Source organism: Protomyctophum parallelum, assembly GCF_964188405.1.
Source record: "Protomyctophum parallelum genome assembly, chromosome: 15".
Classification (NCBI taxonomy): Eukaryota; Metazoa; Chordata; class Actinopteri; order Myctophiformes; family Myctophidae; genus Protomyctophum; species Protomyctophum parallelum.
The window spans coordinates 37,841,131-37,856,369 of NC_139710.1; the positions used below are offsets into that span (position 1 = coordinate 37,841,131).

Sequence of the window (15,239 nt, forward strand, 5' to 3'; positions counted from 1 at the left end):
TGCCCTGTCATGTTAATTTCGTCTTTGTAATGTATGTTTTATTGTCAATAAAGATCGTTTTACTAACCAGCTACCCAACCAATCACACAGCGACTGTCCCTCTGGGCTATGTGATCTTTACTGTACCATTGTGAAAGTGTCTGTTCCTTGCTCCGCTCTGCATGTGGAGTAATGTCATTGGATGGAAGACGCCCGGGGCGTTCAAAACCACACGGAAATAGAGGCAGCTGGCAAACCCTCCTCGTTCTCAATGGGCAGTATAATCAAATGAACTTTATAAGATTAATTTTGCATGTCTCACACACACACACACACTGACACACACACGCTGATAATGACTGGATCACGCGGACCTATATTTGACCTCACCTCAGGCCATCCATCGTTGTGAGGAGGAGGGGGGGGGGGGGGGGGGTCGGGGGGAGGTGTCAGCATCTGCTGCTGATCGAGATCGCCCAGGGCCCCCAGGCTGTTGAAAACCCAATCTAAATTCTAAACAATTGTTCCACTTCCACAGCGGAAGATAATTGTAGGCCTACCGTTTTCAGGAACATCAGCCTGAATTAATTTCCATTTCGTTTCTTTCACAATATTGTTATTTTTAATTGGCGTTACATGGGGATTCAGGGGCTGGAACACGTCCAGGAATGTGTTTGAATTTCAAGAACTTTCAAGGACTACAGCAGATGGGGGCATGGATCAGATGGGGCTGAGAGACCACAGATGATAGCAGGGCTGGATTGTATAGGTCAATCAATCTATATAAATGTCAGAACTCAGAATCAATAAAAAAAACAATCAATCTTAGTCTCCTTTGGCTGAGACTAGGGTTCCTGCTGTGCAGTGAAGAATTATTGAAGCCATGATATCATGAAAAGGGCCTAGTGCACTGTAGACACACACCTGCATAAATAAGAGAATGCAACTCAAATACATATTTGTCATAACCCCACCATACTATCTTGGATAACATTTAAATACATAAGCCATAAGGGATATAAGGCCAGCCGAGAGTTTGGTAACGCAAGGTTAAGGCCAGCCAGACTCCACAGACATCCACAACAATTAACTTTCAACTGCTCAACTGTATACACAGACACCAAAAGTGTGGTTTAGGATAGAATGTGTAGTTTGAAATGATATCTCAGAAAAACCACCACTGCCCCCAACATGTCAGGATCAGGGGACATCACTGTTGGATTCTTGAGAGGAATTGACATGCATCGGTTGACACATGAAGGCTACATGATGCAGCACAAAGTGAAAACTGTAATTATATCAATTCACCACCATTCTGACCAGGTCCACGTCACACTGCCTTCTACAATAATCTACACTTGATACATCTGGTGTATTAAAGGACCACTAACAGCGTCTGTCAGCAACATATCAGGTTACGTTACAGGAGAGAGGTCTCCTCTGTCCCCTCTCCCTTTCAGGTTTGTATTTGTATGAAGCAACATCATTTGCTTTTATCTGGAGTGAAATTAACGGGCAACCCGTTTAAATTTGGCAGTGGGTTTACAATCCATGCAACTCTATTTACATTTTCTAATCTAGAAGATTACCATCCGAATCTATCATTTATCATGTCTCCGAGTCCTCACATTGTTAAGGTGTTCCAAAGGGCAATGTAGCCTTTTCCACCACCAAGTATACAAATGATGCAACTGTGTATCTACATTGTTCTAGAATTAAATCTACATTACAGTCAGTGGCACATGATCATTTAACTCAATTATCATTCCCACTCTGTCTGTCTCCACCCTCACTCTTATTTAAACGTTGTCTTGCTTGAAGAGAGCTTTGTTGTCCATTCGTGTGAAGTTCCAAGAAGATTGGCAAAACAAAGGAAAAACAGCAGGCTCTTTTTTTTTACGAGTGAACAGTCCGTCTTGAGAGGAGAGACTACATTTTGACTTACTTGTGTGCTTAAATTGTATTAAACAATTTGATATGATACATTGACTTCTAGAAGAGCTTTTTGTGTGATAATTACTTGTACTTCTACTGGAGTATGGAGTGTACTTCACCACGGCCACCTCTGATTAATAGAGTCAGTGAGTACACTTGTTCACAACACAACTATCAAGCTTTGAAGTGATATGGGGGAATAGTACAGTAGGTACACATATTTAAGGGGCCCTCAGGATGGTGTTGACCGATTGAGGTGGGTCGTTCTGCGCCGAAAATATGTGGGCCAAATCTTTTCCAGTCCTGGGGAGGGGAGAGAACTTAAGCAATCCTATTACAACAATGAGCACATTTGAAGCAAACACCACAAATCCCTTCAAACTTTTCTTTGAGCAAAATGTGATCCTTCAATACAACATTAGTGTCCATTTTACCCTTGATGGAAAGGAGTGTTTTGGGAGCAATTTGACATAAGATAGACAATACCCATTAATTAAGACATAATATATTGTTATTTGATTTATTTGAAATGCAAGTACAGACATTTCCCAGAGGATTAATAAAGCCTTCTGTATCAAAATATGAAGAAATACTTAAATTTAAGCATTTTAACTGAGCTCTAGCATAGAAAAATATCTGTGTAGAGTGTCTATACTATAGGATGGAAAATACAGCTAAGTAAAATACATAAATGACTTGACAACTGCACTGCTTTGCCTAAAACAATGGAGGTCTCATAGAATTCCAAAATTGGCAAGCTATACCCTAGCTACCCCCAAGGTCATGGTTGTCGTTTCTAAAAATAGCCGCCCTAGTGCAAGCGCCCCTGTCCCAAGTGCAACACTTTGTATACCGCTATCGTTAGACACTTTGATTGAAGGCGCATTCGCAAAGATGTGTCAAAATGGAGGCCGCTGGACAAGTGGACATGTTTGAAGTCAGTGGGCTATATGCATGCAAGCAGCACGCTAGAGGAAGACTCTTATCCCATGACACCTCGTGGGTGGGACATGTGTCCCCTCAGCTCTGGATCCATGAGCCACCTCAAACGGTGTCATCACCGGAAGAGTGCTTCTCATGCAAAGATAAGTCATGGTATTGGACATCATCATCGTCATGGAGATGAACATTCACTGGAAATTCTGAGAGTACTGAGCGGAATTGCACTAGTTGTAGATTATAGTAAGCTACTCTTTCTGTCTTGGCATCGACAGAGGAGGTTGCCTTGCAAACGAAGCGAGGAACGCAGGCGTTGTTGCCTGGATCAACACAGGTCTCCTCTAGGTCTGTTGAAGAGGGGCGCAACAACGCAAACGTAAAAAAAAGCAAAAACGCAGGTCTCATTGAAAATGAACTGCGTTTTATCTTGCAAGGCCCTTTAAACAGTTTCTGTCTGTGCCATCACCTTGTACTGATATTACAGAAACCAGGTAGACATGATATAATCTATAAATCACAAATATACTTTAAGTGGGAGAAAAAGATTGAGTTGTATGAAATGCAGTTTATTTTTACCAAAAACAAACTCAACTAGAAAAGTCGCAATTTTGAAAAATTGCAAAGTGTGGTTGCCGCAGTCGCTTACATAGGCCCCTCCCAATAATTTTGCCAGCCAATTGCAATGTTGCGTCACCCCTGTGATCATGTGTAAGTAATTTGTGTAAGTTGCATTTTTCTGCAACAAACGGTTAACTTTTTTGCATTTACGGCACCCCCTATGGATGAAAATAGAATTGCTTTTGGCTTTTGGTTGATAAAAAATTTGGAGTGGATTGGATGTTTGGTTCGTGATTTGTGGCGTTTTTTGTCAAATAGGCCCCTCTCACTAATCGGAAGCCGATTACGGCCGAACGATATGCACTATCAAAATTCCGCCAGTGCTGTTTTCATTCGAAAGGTCCAGAGATCATGTGTACCGATTTTTGTGAGATTTGGACAAAATCAGTAGGAGCAAAAAGTGTGTTTTCAAAATGGCGGAAAATATATCATGACGGAAATGAGCGTGGCCTATATGGGGAGATGCGTCCCTTCAAGAGAATATTTCAATGATACACAGAATGTGAGGATGACTTAAAAATAGTATGCTTTTCTACTAGTTTTTTTGCACTAGATCTGCTCATGTTGGGACCACCTCTCTCCGTTCATCATGTTGCATTTTAACAATGTACCGCATCTCACGCCTTTATCCACAATGACTAATGACAGTGGTTTTCAACCAGCTAAATGATGGAGAGTTGGTAACAAAATGGACCCTTATTAGGGCCGATTCATACTCCTATTTTACCGCTGTTTCGGCGCTGTAGTGCCGAAATGATTTCGGCTCGTCAGAAATTTTCAGTAGCACCGAAGCCACCGAAACCAAATGGACCCATCCATTTGGTTTCATTTTATGCTCTCAAGAGTTAAATTATTGTTAAATACCTGCATTAGGCTACTTAAAGTCTACACAATTGGAGCATATAAAAGAATTGTTACTTTGATCATGTTTGCCTGTTATCCGTCTTATGGTACCACATCAATACAGCATAGAATTGTGGACTGACAAAATCTTATCCAACGACAACAAAATATTCTCTAGTTTTGGGTCTGAGAGGTTACATCTCATCAAATGGTGGTCCGTGGTTTAAATGCCAAATAAATAATGGACCTTGATATGAAAAGGGTTGAAAACCATTGACTTATGACAGTCCCCCACCACAGTCCAACAGTAGGGTAAACATCAACTGTACATGACTACAGTCCAACAGTAGGGTGAACATCAACTGTACATGACTACAGTCCAACAGTAGGGTGAACATCAACTGTACATGACTACCTCAAGTGCCTCTGTGAAAAGTGTCGACAAAAATAGAACACATAAATGACACATTTCCACAAAGCATATAAACTAGGCTTCACAGTACCAGCCTATCCTCTCCTCCCTCCTGAATGACCTGGCCAATAGAGGCCTGGCTCTGGGCTCTGATGAAGCACTGGCGCTTGCACTCCATCAGCTGCTCCAGGTCGCGCCACATCTTCATCTGCTTTATGTTGGGGGCGTGGCTCTCCCTCACGGCCTTCTGTTTCTCACGTAACTTCTGCAGTTCGGTGCGATAAAGAGAGATAGAGAGGGAGGGAGAGAGAGCAGCAATGAATGAATGAATGATATGAACATGGTCTAAATTGTCGCCGATACGTTTTAGATGGCATTCTAAATATCAGTATAAATAAAGACAAAAATAGTATGACTTCTTTTCATAAGTGTAACATGTATGCAGACTCAGAGGATTCAAGTTGTTGTTCTGATGCATTTACAATCCTTCCCATCGGCCACTTTGCCATCTGCAATCAGACCATGTTCAATCTAGACAGAATAAGGAAGACATAACTACTGACCCGGTCTATGCAGTTGATCCGTAGCAGATGCCAGAGCAGTGCCAGAGAGTGTACAGTAGACAGTAGACACATCCAACTGTACTCACCTTGACCTGTAGACACATCCAACTGTACTCACCTAGCAGATGCCAGAGCAGTGCCAGAGAGTGGAGTAGACAGTAGACACATCCAACTGACAGTAGACACATCCAACTGTACTCACCTTGACCTGTAGACACATCCAACTGACAGTAGACACATCCAACTGTACTTACCTCGAGAGAGACTGTACTCACCTAGAGAGTGTAGTAGAGTGTAGACAGTAGAAACTGTACTCACCTTGCCAAGTGACTCCTGCTCTGCAATGTTCTTCATGTACACTTCCCTGTAAAAACAACCGGATAAGCATACATACTTCAAGTGTAGTCCAAAGCCATCGTCAAGGTTAACTCATCTGAATTACTAAGAGTTTGGCCTAGATTTTGAAGGTGCGTTTTACCTATGGTAATACATAAATTGGCCTCGCTCTGCGCACATTCGTATTATGAAAGGCATATCGGCCCGTGTTGAACGCACTCGGCCCGTGTTGAACGCACACACATTATGGCATACGGCGTTCCTGAATATTTTAGCATTGTGGGAGTGTCCATATGTTAATTATTTTCGCTTTGCGCAATTTGCTATTAAGCCCCTTGACCTAAAGACACTCAGCGCATAACGATTAGACGTGGGTCTGACCACGGCTTCTTTTTCTGTAAAGTTGCTTGTAAATATTGGTAGTTGTACTATTTTGTGGTTGCTTTTCTTGTTTCTAAAGTGGTTATTTGGGCTTTTCTCCTAATGTTGTTTAAACCAGTGATCCTCACACAGCACATTCCCATGTCAAGGATCCCCAGATGAATGCATTTGCCCAACTAAGGACGGCTAATCCAAAAATAAAATAAAATAAAACAGCCATAATTCTTTCATTTCTCAACCTTAAAAATAAATAAAAACATCTCCATAATCCGTGGGAAGTTTGCTTTCATATGCTGTATCACACCCGATTCAAGTCTTCTTCAATAAAATGCTACGAGCGAACTCAGCGAAGACCATACCATCAGGGCCACAGCATTACGCAGCACGCATTCAACTCATTCCTTCGTCGTGACTTGAATGAAATAAAATATAATAACCGTTATTTTACTGGTGTTTTTCAATAGAAACAAATAAAGAGCGTGTGTAGGCTACTGTGTGCAAGTGCAACAGTGCATATACATGCATGCACTAGGCTATATTTCTTCCGTGTCGGGATGGTGATTGAGCTCTTCAAGTTCACAGCCCTTTTGTCTTTCATAAAAATACGTTGATATTAGCCTATAAACAATGTAAAAATCTCCATATTCCTTAGGAATCTTGCTTTCATTCGCTGTATGGTACATGGTTCTATCGTTATCGAATTAAACAATATCAAACAAACTTGCATGTTCGGGGGTTAGACGATTCTGGGAACATTACGCATGGATTGCCAATTTGCCAATATGCTGCTATCTACTCGCAGTTCCATTCCAATCTGAAAGGTATAGGTGGGTCTGTTCTTTTGAGGCATAAAGGTGATAACATGCAGTGCAATAGGAATAATTAACCCAAATGTGACAAAGTCATGTCATGTCTTCTATGGTGCCAGCCTGAAGAAATGTAATACCACGATGCATTCCGTATGTGACATCAGCTGACTGGTAAATAGAATAGTACGGACATGTTGATTGGGTACGTCTCAAACACGCCTTAAACACACCCATGACTAATTCAAGGCCGTTTTGCGCACTCCGCGGGGTGTCAAAAGCGCTTCTTAACATGCCCAAAATTGCAATATGACATACCACACGCCCCCAGATCATAATACTGTAATATGATTAGTAATATTATTGGAACTGCTTAATCGAGGCCTTTGAATCAATGACAGATGAATAAATGATTAACTCTGGACTTTCCAAGGTGGAATGACTAGATTCCCTGATGCCTGACAAGCTTTCATCAATTCCTTACTGTTGACATGATTTCTATGACCACATATCTACAGACAACCTAGCCTGATTTAAACTTAGTTGCATGCTACTGTTGTGAACTGAAAACAGCCATCTACAAGCTTACAAGCGACGTAGTTTGACATGACGTGATGTGTGCATGAGTTCAACACCCACGTGCAACTTCACCCAGGCTTTACTTCTGTTTGCCTTTGCAGGGAAAGATAAGTGTGAATGTGTTACTGGAGGATACTGTGGATCACAATGGGCTAATCAACTCCAAAGCAGCTGGCAGGCAGGCTGGCTGGCTGGGCTCAGCGCACTCACTCACCTGATGGCCTTCTTCCTCTCCTGCGGATCAGAGGACACGTATGCCTTGGTCTCTTCCACCGCCCTCTGCATTTGCATTTCAATGATCTGTTTGGGGGGGCGGGGTAGATCAGGTATAAAGTCAGTTGTTTGGTGGAAGGGACTGAAATGAACACCAGCCACCGGCCCAATGCGGGCATATCGCAATTACGACATCCATTTGTCTAGTACTCTAGTCTAGTACAACCTGAAGCATATGGACGGTTGCGCTGTGCAATCATAGGATAGATGAATACAATTAAGCAAAGTCTGTGCAACAGGATTAAATGTATAGGAAAAAAATCACTCAAACTGAGTGTTGCAACTCCCCTCTCCCCCTGCCTCTCTCTCTCTATGTCTCTCTCTCTCTCTCTGTAATTAGCAGGCAACAGTGCAACACGATCTCTCTCTCTCTGTTTCTGGCACAACTTTTGCCCCTACTGGTACTATAAACATAGTCACATAGGTTAGGACATAGTCACATAGGTTCGGACGGACATTGCTGTTCCTTGGAATGGTTGCACCACTCAAAAAAAGCGGAGATCCGGGCACACTTAATAGTTAAAAAGGAGGAAAACTTTATTGAACCATTACTAAATGTATACTATGTAACTTCTGTAAGCTTTCTCTTTGTAAACAAGAATTTCAAACTTTCACTTACACCCCTTCAATAATAATCTACTAGTAACGCTCTCGGTAGAACAGCACATATTACCCTAATAGGAACCACTGCGGTGAAAAGATGCGTTTCCTGTCCTGGTTTGGAGAAGGTGTTACTTGCTGTTAAAGCTTGTTACCTGCTTCACGCCATTGATGTGGTGATATCGGTTTTCCTCCTGAGCGTTTTCTTCTCTCAAGGTTTTGACCTCCTACAAGACGGAAGGAAACACATTGGAAAACAAGGTTCTTTATTATTTGTCTCCCGAGGAAGAAATTTGTCTTAGACAAATGGCCCGCATGCAAGTGTAGCCCTTATGTCCATGTCGCCACAGTGCAGCGCCAAATAAACAGAGCTAATTTGTTAAGCTACATCCGAACCCCAAATATATAATTAGAATCTGAGGGATTAAATGATTGCACACGGTACTTCATCTAGGCCAGGGCAACTCTTATGTTGTGTATATATTCCCACCTGTTCCAACTTGGATCTGTTGCTCTCCAAACCAGCAGCAATGCTATCGTACTGAGCCTTCTTCTCCTCATGTTCCTGTGTTAGCTCCTGTTTAAGAAGAAGACACATTCAATACAAGGGAGGGGTTCATAATAATAATAATTATTTTCATTACCATAGGTATTTGTACAAATGTCATACAAAGCATATAGGGATAAGTAGGTCTGGAGTGGCTTGTTGTCGGTATCAGCCGGTAACATGCGTGAGTCTGTCCACGTCCTCGAAATTTTCCATTACAGGAAACATTTCCAAATAAAAGTCAGTGAGTCAATTGAACAAATACACTGGTGGTAAAGCTTCTAAAATAGCTATAGTTCAACAAGACAATGGATTAACTCCACATACAGATGAATGGAAGTGAATAGCAAGTGTGTGCCCATTTCTCCTATACAATGGCTATTGTGTTCAAAGGCACATGCACGCAGGCACACGCGTGCACACACACACACACTCAATGACACAGACACGGGGAATTTAAATACTGAGAATCAGAGCGTTTTGTTTTGTATCACACGACACTCACCTGACACTGCTGTCTCAAAGGCCTCAGCTCCTTGATAATCGGAGCAACAGCCGACTTCTTTTCCACTATCATAGAGTTCAATTTCTTCACCTGTAAAGAGATCAACAGCTCTAACTGAACCGACCTGAACTGAAAGCCCCACAGGTACATAAAACCCCTACTTGGCTGAATGAACAGTGGACAGAGCGCTGCTCAGTGTCTACAGATTTGTGTTGGAGTCGAGGAAACGGCATCTCCAGTATAGTTTGCAGTAAGGGCTGAATCCATTTCTTGCGACCGACACGTCCGTCGCTAAGCACCGTCGGCCGGTCTTTTTATAGGTCGGCCGGTCGGTCCGAATGCATTTTTAGCGGCCGACGTGAAATACGTCGGCCGGTGCGATTCGTCGGCCGGTCCGTCTTTACGTCGGCCGGTCTGTGTTCACGTCGGCCGGTCCGTAAGTGTGTCGGCCGGTCCGTATGTGCGTCGGCCGGTCCGTGATTAGGTCTTTCTTCATATTTTTTTTTTCTGCTCTCGTTGCAAAAGATAAGTCCAGTGGAACACTTCTTTTTAGTAATGTATGGCTTCCGTAGTGTCGCGGTCTATGCTGTCGCCTCTCGATTTATTTTTGCATGTGGAAGTTAGTTTGAATCACGCTCGAGGCAGGCAAAAATTTTTATATTTAAAAAAATAGCCGTATGGAATTAATACATTATTAACTAGACAAAGTGCCAATCGGCACAGGTCTCCACCAGGGCAGGTCAGGTTGTGGCCTCATGGTGGCGCTATAACAGGCTGTTGAGGAAGATTTGGGCCGGAGGTTCGTGTTGGAGGGATGCAGGTACAATGTTTTTCCATGTGTGCATACATAAGTTGTATACAGATCGATGCAGTTATAGCTAAAAACAGGAATTGGCCTGTTATAGCGCCACCGTGAGGCTGATTTTGAGGAAAAAATTGTGGCATGTCGTCCTCGGCCTAGTGAAAATGTGCATGTATAATTTAACGGAAATTGCACACTGTGTTTGTGATTTGTGGCCTTTTTTCGAAATGGACGAATCGTGTGAGCTTTGGAAGCCAATCTTAGCCAATCAGGATGGAAGATGGGAAATGGTGCCGCTCCGTGTTGATCACATGACTATGGAGATAGTGTATACCGATTTGCGTGAAATTTGGATAAAAGGAGTAATAATAGAAAATGTGTTTTACATATGTCGGCCTCCTGGTGGCGCTATAAAGAGCAGATGTGAAAAATTCCAGGCAAAGGTTTTTCCTTGGCCTCTAGGGAGTTGGCATACAAAGTTATCCACAGATCCGTGCAGTTAGAGGTAAAAACACTTTTCGGCCAGTTATAGCGCCACCTTGAGTCTGAGTTGAAATTGTTCATGTGGCATTTCGTCCTCGGCCTAGTGGGAATGTGGGTGCACAATTTCATGGAAATCACGCGATGTGTTCATGATTTGCAGCATTTTGTTTGAAACTGAGCACTCCTGTGAACTTTGGAAGCCAATCTTAACCAATCAGGATGGAGTGTGAGAAATCTGAAAGACCGGTTTCGTTGAATGGCTCTAGAGAGACTGTGTACCAATTTGCGTGATGTTTGGACAAAATCTGTAGGTGTACTGTGCAAAAACTTGTTTTGCACAAAGCGGCCTCCTGGTGGCTCTATAACAGGCCGTTCTGGAAAGTTTGGGGCAGAGGTTCATCGTTGGCATCCAGGGAGTGTGTGTGCAAAATCTGGCATCGACCAGGTTAACGGTGGCCGAGATTAGCTGCTCACGGACACACGGACGGACGGACGGACACACGGACGGACACACGGACGGACGGAGTGCAAAACATACTCTCCCCACATGCCTTCGGCCTGGTGGAGACAATTATTTGATAGGCAGGCAGGCAGGCAGGCAGGCAGGCAGGCAGGCTGTCTGTCTGTCTGCCTGTCTGCCTGCCTGGTGTCTGTCTGTCTGCCTGCCTGCCTGTCTGCCTATCAAATAATGTATTAATTCCATACGGCTATTTTTTTAAATATAATAATTTTTGCCTGCCGCGAGCGTGATTCGAACTAACTTCCACATGCAAAAATAAATCGAGAGGCGACAGCATAGACCGCGACACTACGGAAGCCATACATTACTAAAAAGAAGTGTTCCACTGGACTTATCTTTTGCAACGAGAGCAGAAAAAAATAATAATATGAAGAAAGACCTAATCACGGACCGGCCGACGCACCTACGGACCGGCCGACGTGAACACAGACCGGCCGACGCAAATACGGAGCGGCCAACGTAAATACTGACCGGCCGACGTAAATACTGACCGGCCGACATAAATACTGACCGGCCGATGTAAATACTGACCGGCCGACGCACATACGGACCGGCCGACGCACATACGGACCGGCCGACGCACATACGGACCGGCCGACCCATCGCACCGGCCTAAAATTGCATTCGGACCGACCGGCCGACCTATAAAAAGACCGGCCGACGGACAGAAATGGATTCTGCCCTCCCTCATAGTTTGGATCATTGGCAGGTTGCAACGGGACTGAAAGGTCTGCTTTTAGGCTGCTGAAGCCAGGAATGTTTTTTTTTAAATCTATCATTATGAGTAGTACGCCAACTGTTGCCAAGTGTGCACTGCAAGCTGCCAAAAGCACAGAAAACACTTTGAGCTGATATTAGTTTAGGGGAAGTGTTTTTATGCCCCAACACAATGAATGAACATTACCCAGGCACACAACTACAGCTATAACATCAGCAATAACATCAGGAATACCCCCACATCATGGACTGTTCACTCTGTTGCCTTCTGACCATGAGGTATCCCAGCACTGGGAGTAAAACAGACAGATTCTCCTTAAACAAGTGCAATATCCCCTAACCTTTATGCTGCTAAGGACTCCTGTCGTGCAATATCTGTCTCTTATGAACTGTTGGTGTTTGTATTTGTTGTATAAGTGGATTTTAGGTTTTTAGTAATATAGTATTTCAGCATTTCTTCCTTATATATCTATCTATCTATCTATCTATCTATCTATCTATCTATCTATCTATCTATCTATCTATCTATCTCTATGAATGTTGCCATGTAACACCGGGGCTCCACCGGGCGCGTCAGCGTCGCGTCACCGTCAGGGAATGTTCCCTTTTTAATCAATGAAGGGTGGCTCCAATGCCCGCGTTGCGTTGTGTGACTGCACGCGGTGGAGCCTGCGTGCGTCATACATACTGTAAGCTTAGTATTTTGGGTGATATGAAATCTATCTTAGAATTGTTTGGCTGTGCCAGTTTAAATTTGGATTACTGTTTTTGTTTAGTTGGGTTTTTCTGACCTTTTTGAATATCACCCCTGACAAATACAAAGAACACTAAAACTAATATTAATCATACAACTTAAACTAAGCCTTAAGAAAAATGCTCCCCAGCTTTAAAAACTAAATGAACTAAATTAATTAAAATTTTAAGTTGAAACAAAATAAAAATAATAATGAATTAAAACATTGAAATTATAATAACACTGATAGAGAAAAAGTAACTGGTAATCACCCAACACGATTAATATAGAGTTCTTCTTATATAAAGCAATCACTGACACCATATATGTGTGTATGTCGGAGTTGAGCACTTGGTCAGATATTCACTGCTGTGAGTGGCTGACAAAGATGAGTCTGACCTGATCTAGCATGGGCTTTAACAGTTCAACATGTATACAGTGTATATTTATGAATGGATGGATGGATGATGATATTGTGGACTGGTTAATTTATCTCAATGCACAAACGTGTTAACACTTTGAGGGCTTTAAATGATTTAATCCATGTTGTTGTAGCCACGCTTAATACGCTAAACCCGCCATTTGTTTAATTCGCAGTGTTTTAATAATTAAAAAGAAAGACCGGATTTGTCGCAGACCTTGTGACGAGGCCGTCGTGTTATGATGACGGAACCGGAAATCAATCATTGGGCGGTTTGTTTGGACGACAACATGCTGTGGAGGCTGTCTTCCTTTCGCATCGTAATGGCGGCATGTTTTTCTCTTCAACAACAAACCATGGGACTATTTTCCGCCGGATTTTCGTGAATCAAAGCTGCAAATACTTCGGCGTATGCTCCAATGGTAATTCAACAATACCGGAAGCGGTGGATATAAAAAAATAGCGTGGAACGGTTCTTTGGTTTATGAGCACATTTACAAAAGTCAGCATCTTTCCCAGTGCCACTGAAGTCGTTCATGGAAGTGTCGAATGATAGAATCATAGTCATTGTTATTCAAATATAGATCGCAATTTTATTACAAAAAAGGAGGGTTCTTTTCATCTTTTCAGTAACCTTCAAGGGTTTCAATTCAAGTAATTGATAAACACAGAAAGTGAAGCCGTGGATTTTTTTCAACGACTGCTCTGTAATAAGCAGGTTTGCATTAGCGCATCCGTGTCACTTTTATGGGTTAACAACTTTAAACATTATTTTAAACTTTAGCTATTGAAAAATAGCAGATCTACAAGCTCATAGCACGGCACCGATTGCCGTGCCATTTTTGAAAAATCGTGAAAATGTGGCGCAAATCTTCGAATATATATTTTTGAATCGAATTGAGTTCGGCGACCGAACAATTCTAGGGGTTCTTGACATGAAAAGGTTTGAGCACCACAGTTTGAGTACAGCTCATAGGTTATATATGGATTCGAGAAGACATTTGTAGAATGTGGTCTCAGGTGGTCTTAGAGTGGACATGCGAACACCAAACTCCCTACAACAGTATAACAGTATAGTCACCATCTCTGACATGCGAACACCAAACTCCCTACAACAGTATAGTCACCATCTCTGACATGTCGTCCAGGGTACGGCCCTTCATCTCGTCCAGTTCGCTCTTGGTGGCCGACACCCTCTCGAGCCCCTCCTGAGTGTCGCTGTACCCTGAAATCCCCTTCTGAGCCTCCAGGGATTGCTGCACAGTGCACGCACACACACACACACACACACACACACACACACACACACACCAGCATGAAGAAGAGATCATGATGTTGTGCCTGGCATTTCATTCTGTCATCCATCATCTCTCCTCGTCAGTGTTGGCATAAACATGAAGTGTCAGTCAGTCAGTGTGTTATCCTAACGATAACGATGCATAATAATTAATTAGTAATTAACACAAGGCAATGGCAAGCATATTCTTCTAGTAATTAACACACACACACACACACACACACACACACACACACACACACACACACACACACACACACACACACACACACACACACACACACACACACACACACACACACACACACACACACACACACACACACACACACCAGCTGATGACAGGTCAACAACCAAGCTAATAATAAAGATACATGATGGATTATCTTGAGGCCTTATTAGTGTGGTTGCCCAAAGGGCAACCAGACTCTAGTAACTGTAACACTTTCCGTATTATTAGTGTGGTTGCCCTGAGGGCAACCATACTATTGCTTTTGTGACCTTTTATTTATCGTCTTCTTCAGATAAACTTTATTTTGACGTGCATCTCCTCCCACAGTTTTAACTGTACGCACTTGAGCCATATGTCAAATCGACCGAAAAAAATCAGAATCGTGTGCGTGTATTTTGCTAAGACATTTGTTGGATAGTTTAATTTATATGAATTAATTAGTGCATTAAATTTCCCCATAGACATGAATGGGAAAATGCAAAAACTCACTTTCAAGTATTTTTTCCTCTGAGACCGTAAGGGCTATACTTACAAGACTCATAATAATTACGAAAATTAATTACCTTATCAGTATATCGGTCGGCCTCATGGTGGCGCTATAACAGCCAACTTTACGTTTTGGGGTATAACTCTTGAACCGTAGGTCGTAAAATCTTTTTTTCACTGGATTCCTTGGGTCATGACGCATCTCCCCATATAGTCCACGCCCATTTGCGTC

General features: G+C 42.6%; 1 protein-coding gene across 3 annotated transcripts in view; it reads right to left on the bottom strand.

Annotated features, from left to right (window-relative positions):
* Positions 1–2,429: 2,429 nt before the first annotated feature.
* ift81 (intraflagellar transport 81 homolog) overlaps positions 2,430–15,239 on the bottom strand; it is a 36,104-nt gene continuing 23,294 nt past the window's right edge. Inside the window, exons 12-20 of one of the 3 annotated variants that reach the window (XR_014570378.1) lie at positions 14,120–14,248; positions 9,317–9,406; positions 8,755–8,841; positions 8,420–8,491; positions 7,606–7,691; positions 5,608–5,653; positions 4,691–4,991; positions 4,361–4,591; positions 2,430–3,110 (exon numbers count right to left, since the gene is read on the bottom strand). Coding sequence is in view for 1 of the 3 variants with exons in the window: in XM_083784178.1 (XP_083640304.1) it covers positions 4,809–4,991; positions 5,608–5,653; positions 7,606–7,691; positions 8,420–8,491; positions 8,755–8,841; positions 9,317–9,406; positions 14,120–14,248 (693 nt within the window). In the remaining 2 variants the exon portion in view is untranslated. Of the gene's footprint in view, positions 3,111–4,360; positions 4,592–4,613; positions 4,992–5,607; positions 5,654–7,605; positions 7,692–8,419; positions 8,492–8,754; positions 8,842–9,316; positions 9,407–14,119; positions 14,249–15,239 lie in introns of those variants that run through there. The other 2 variants (XR_014570379.1, XM_083784178.1) reach the window with 2 other exon arrangements.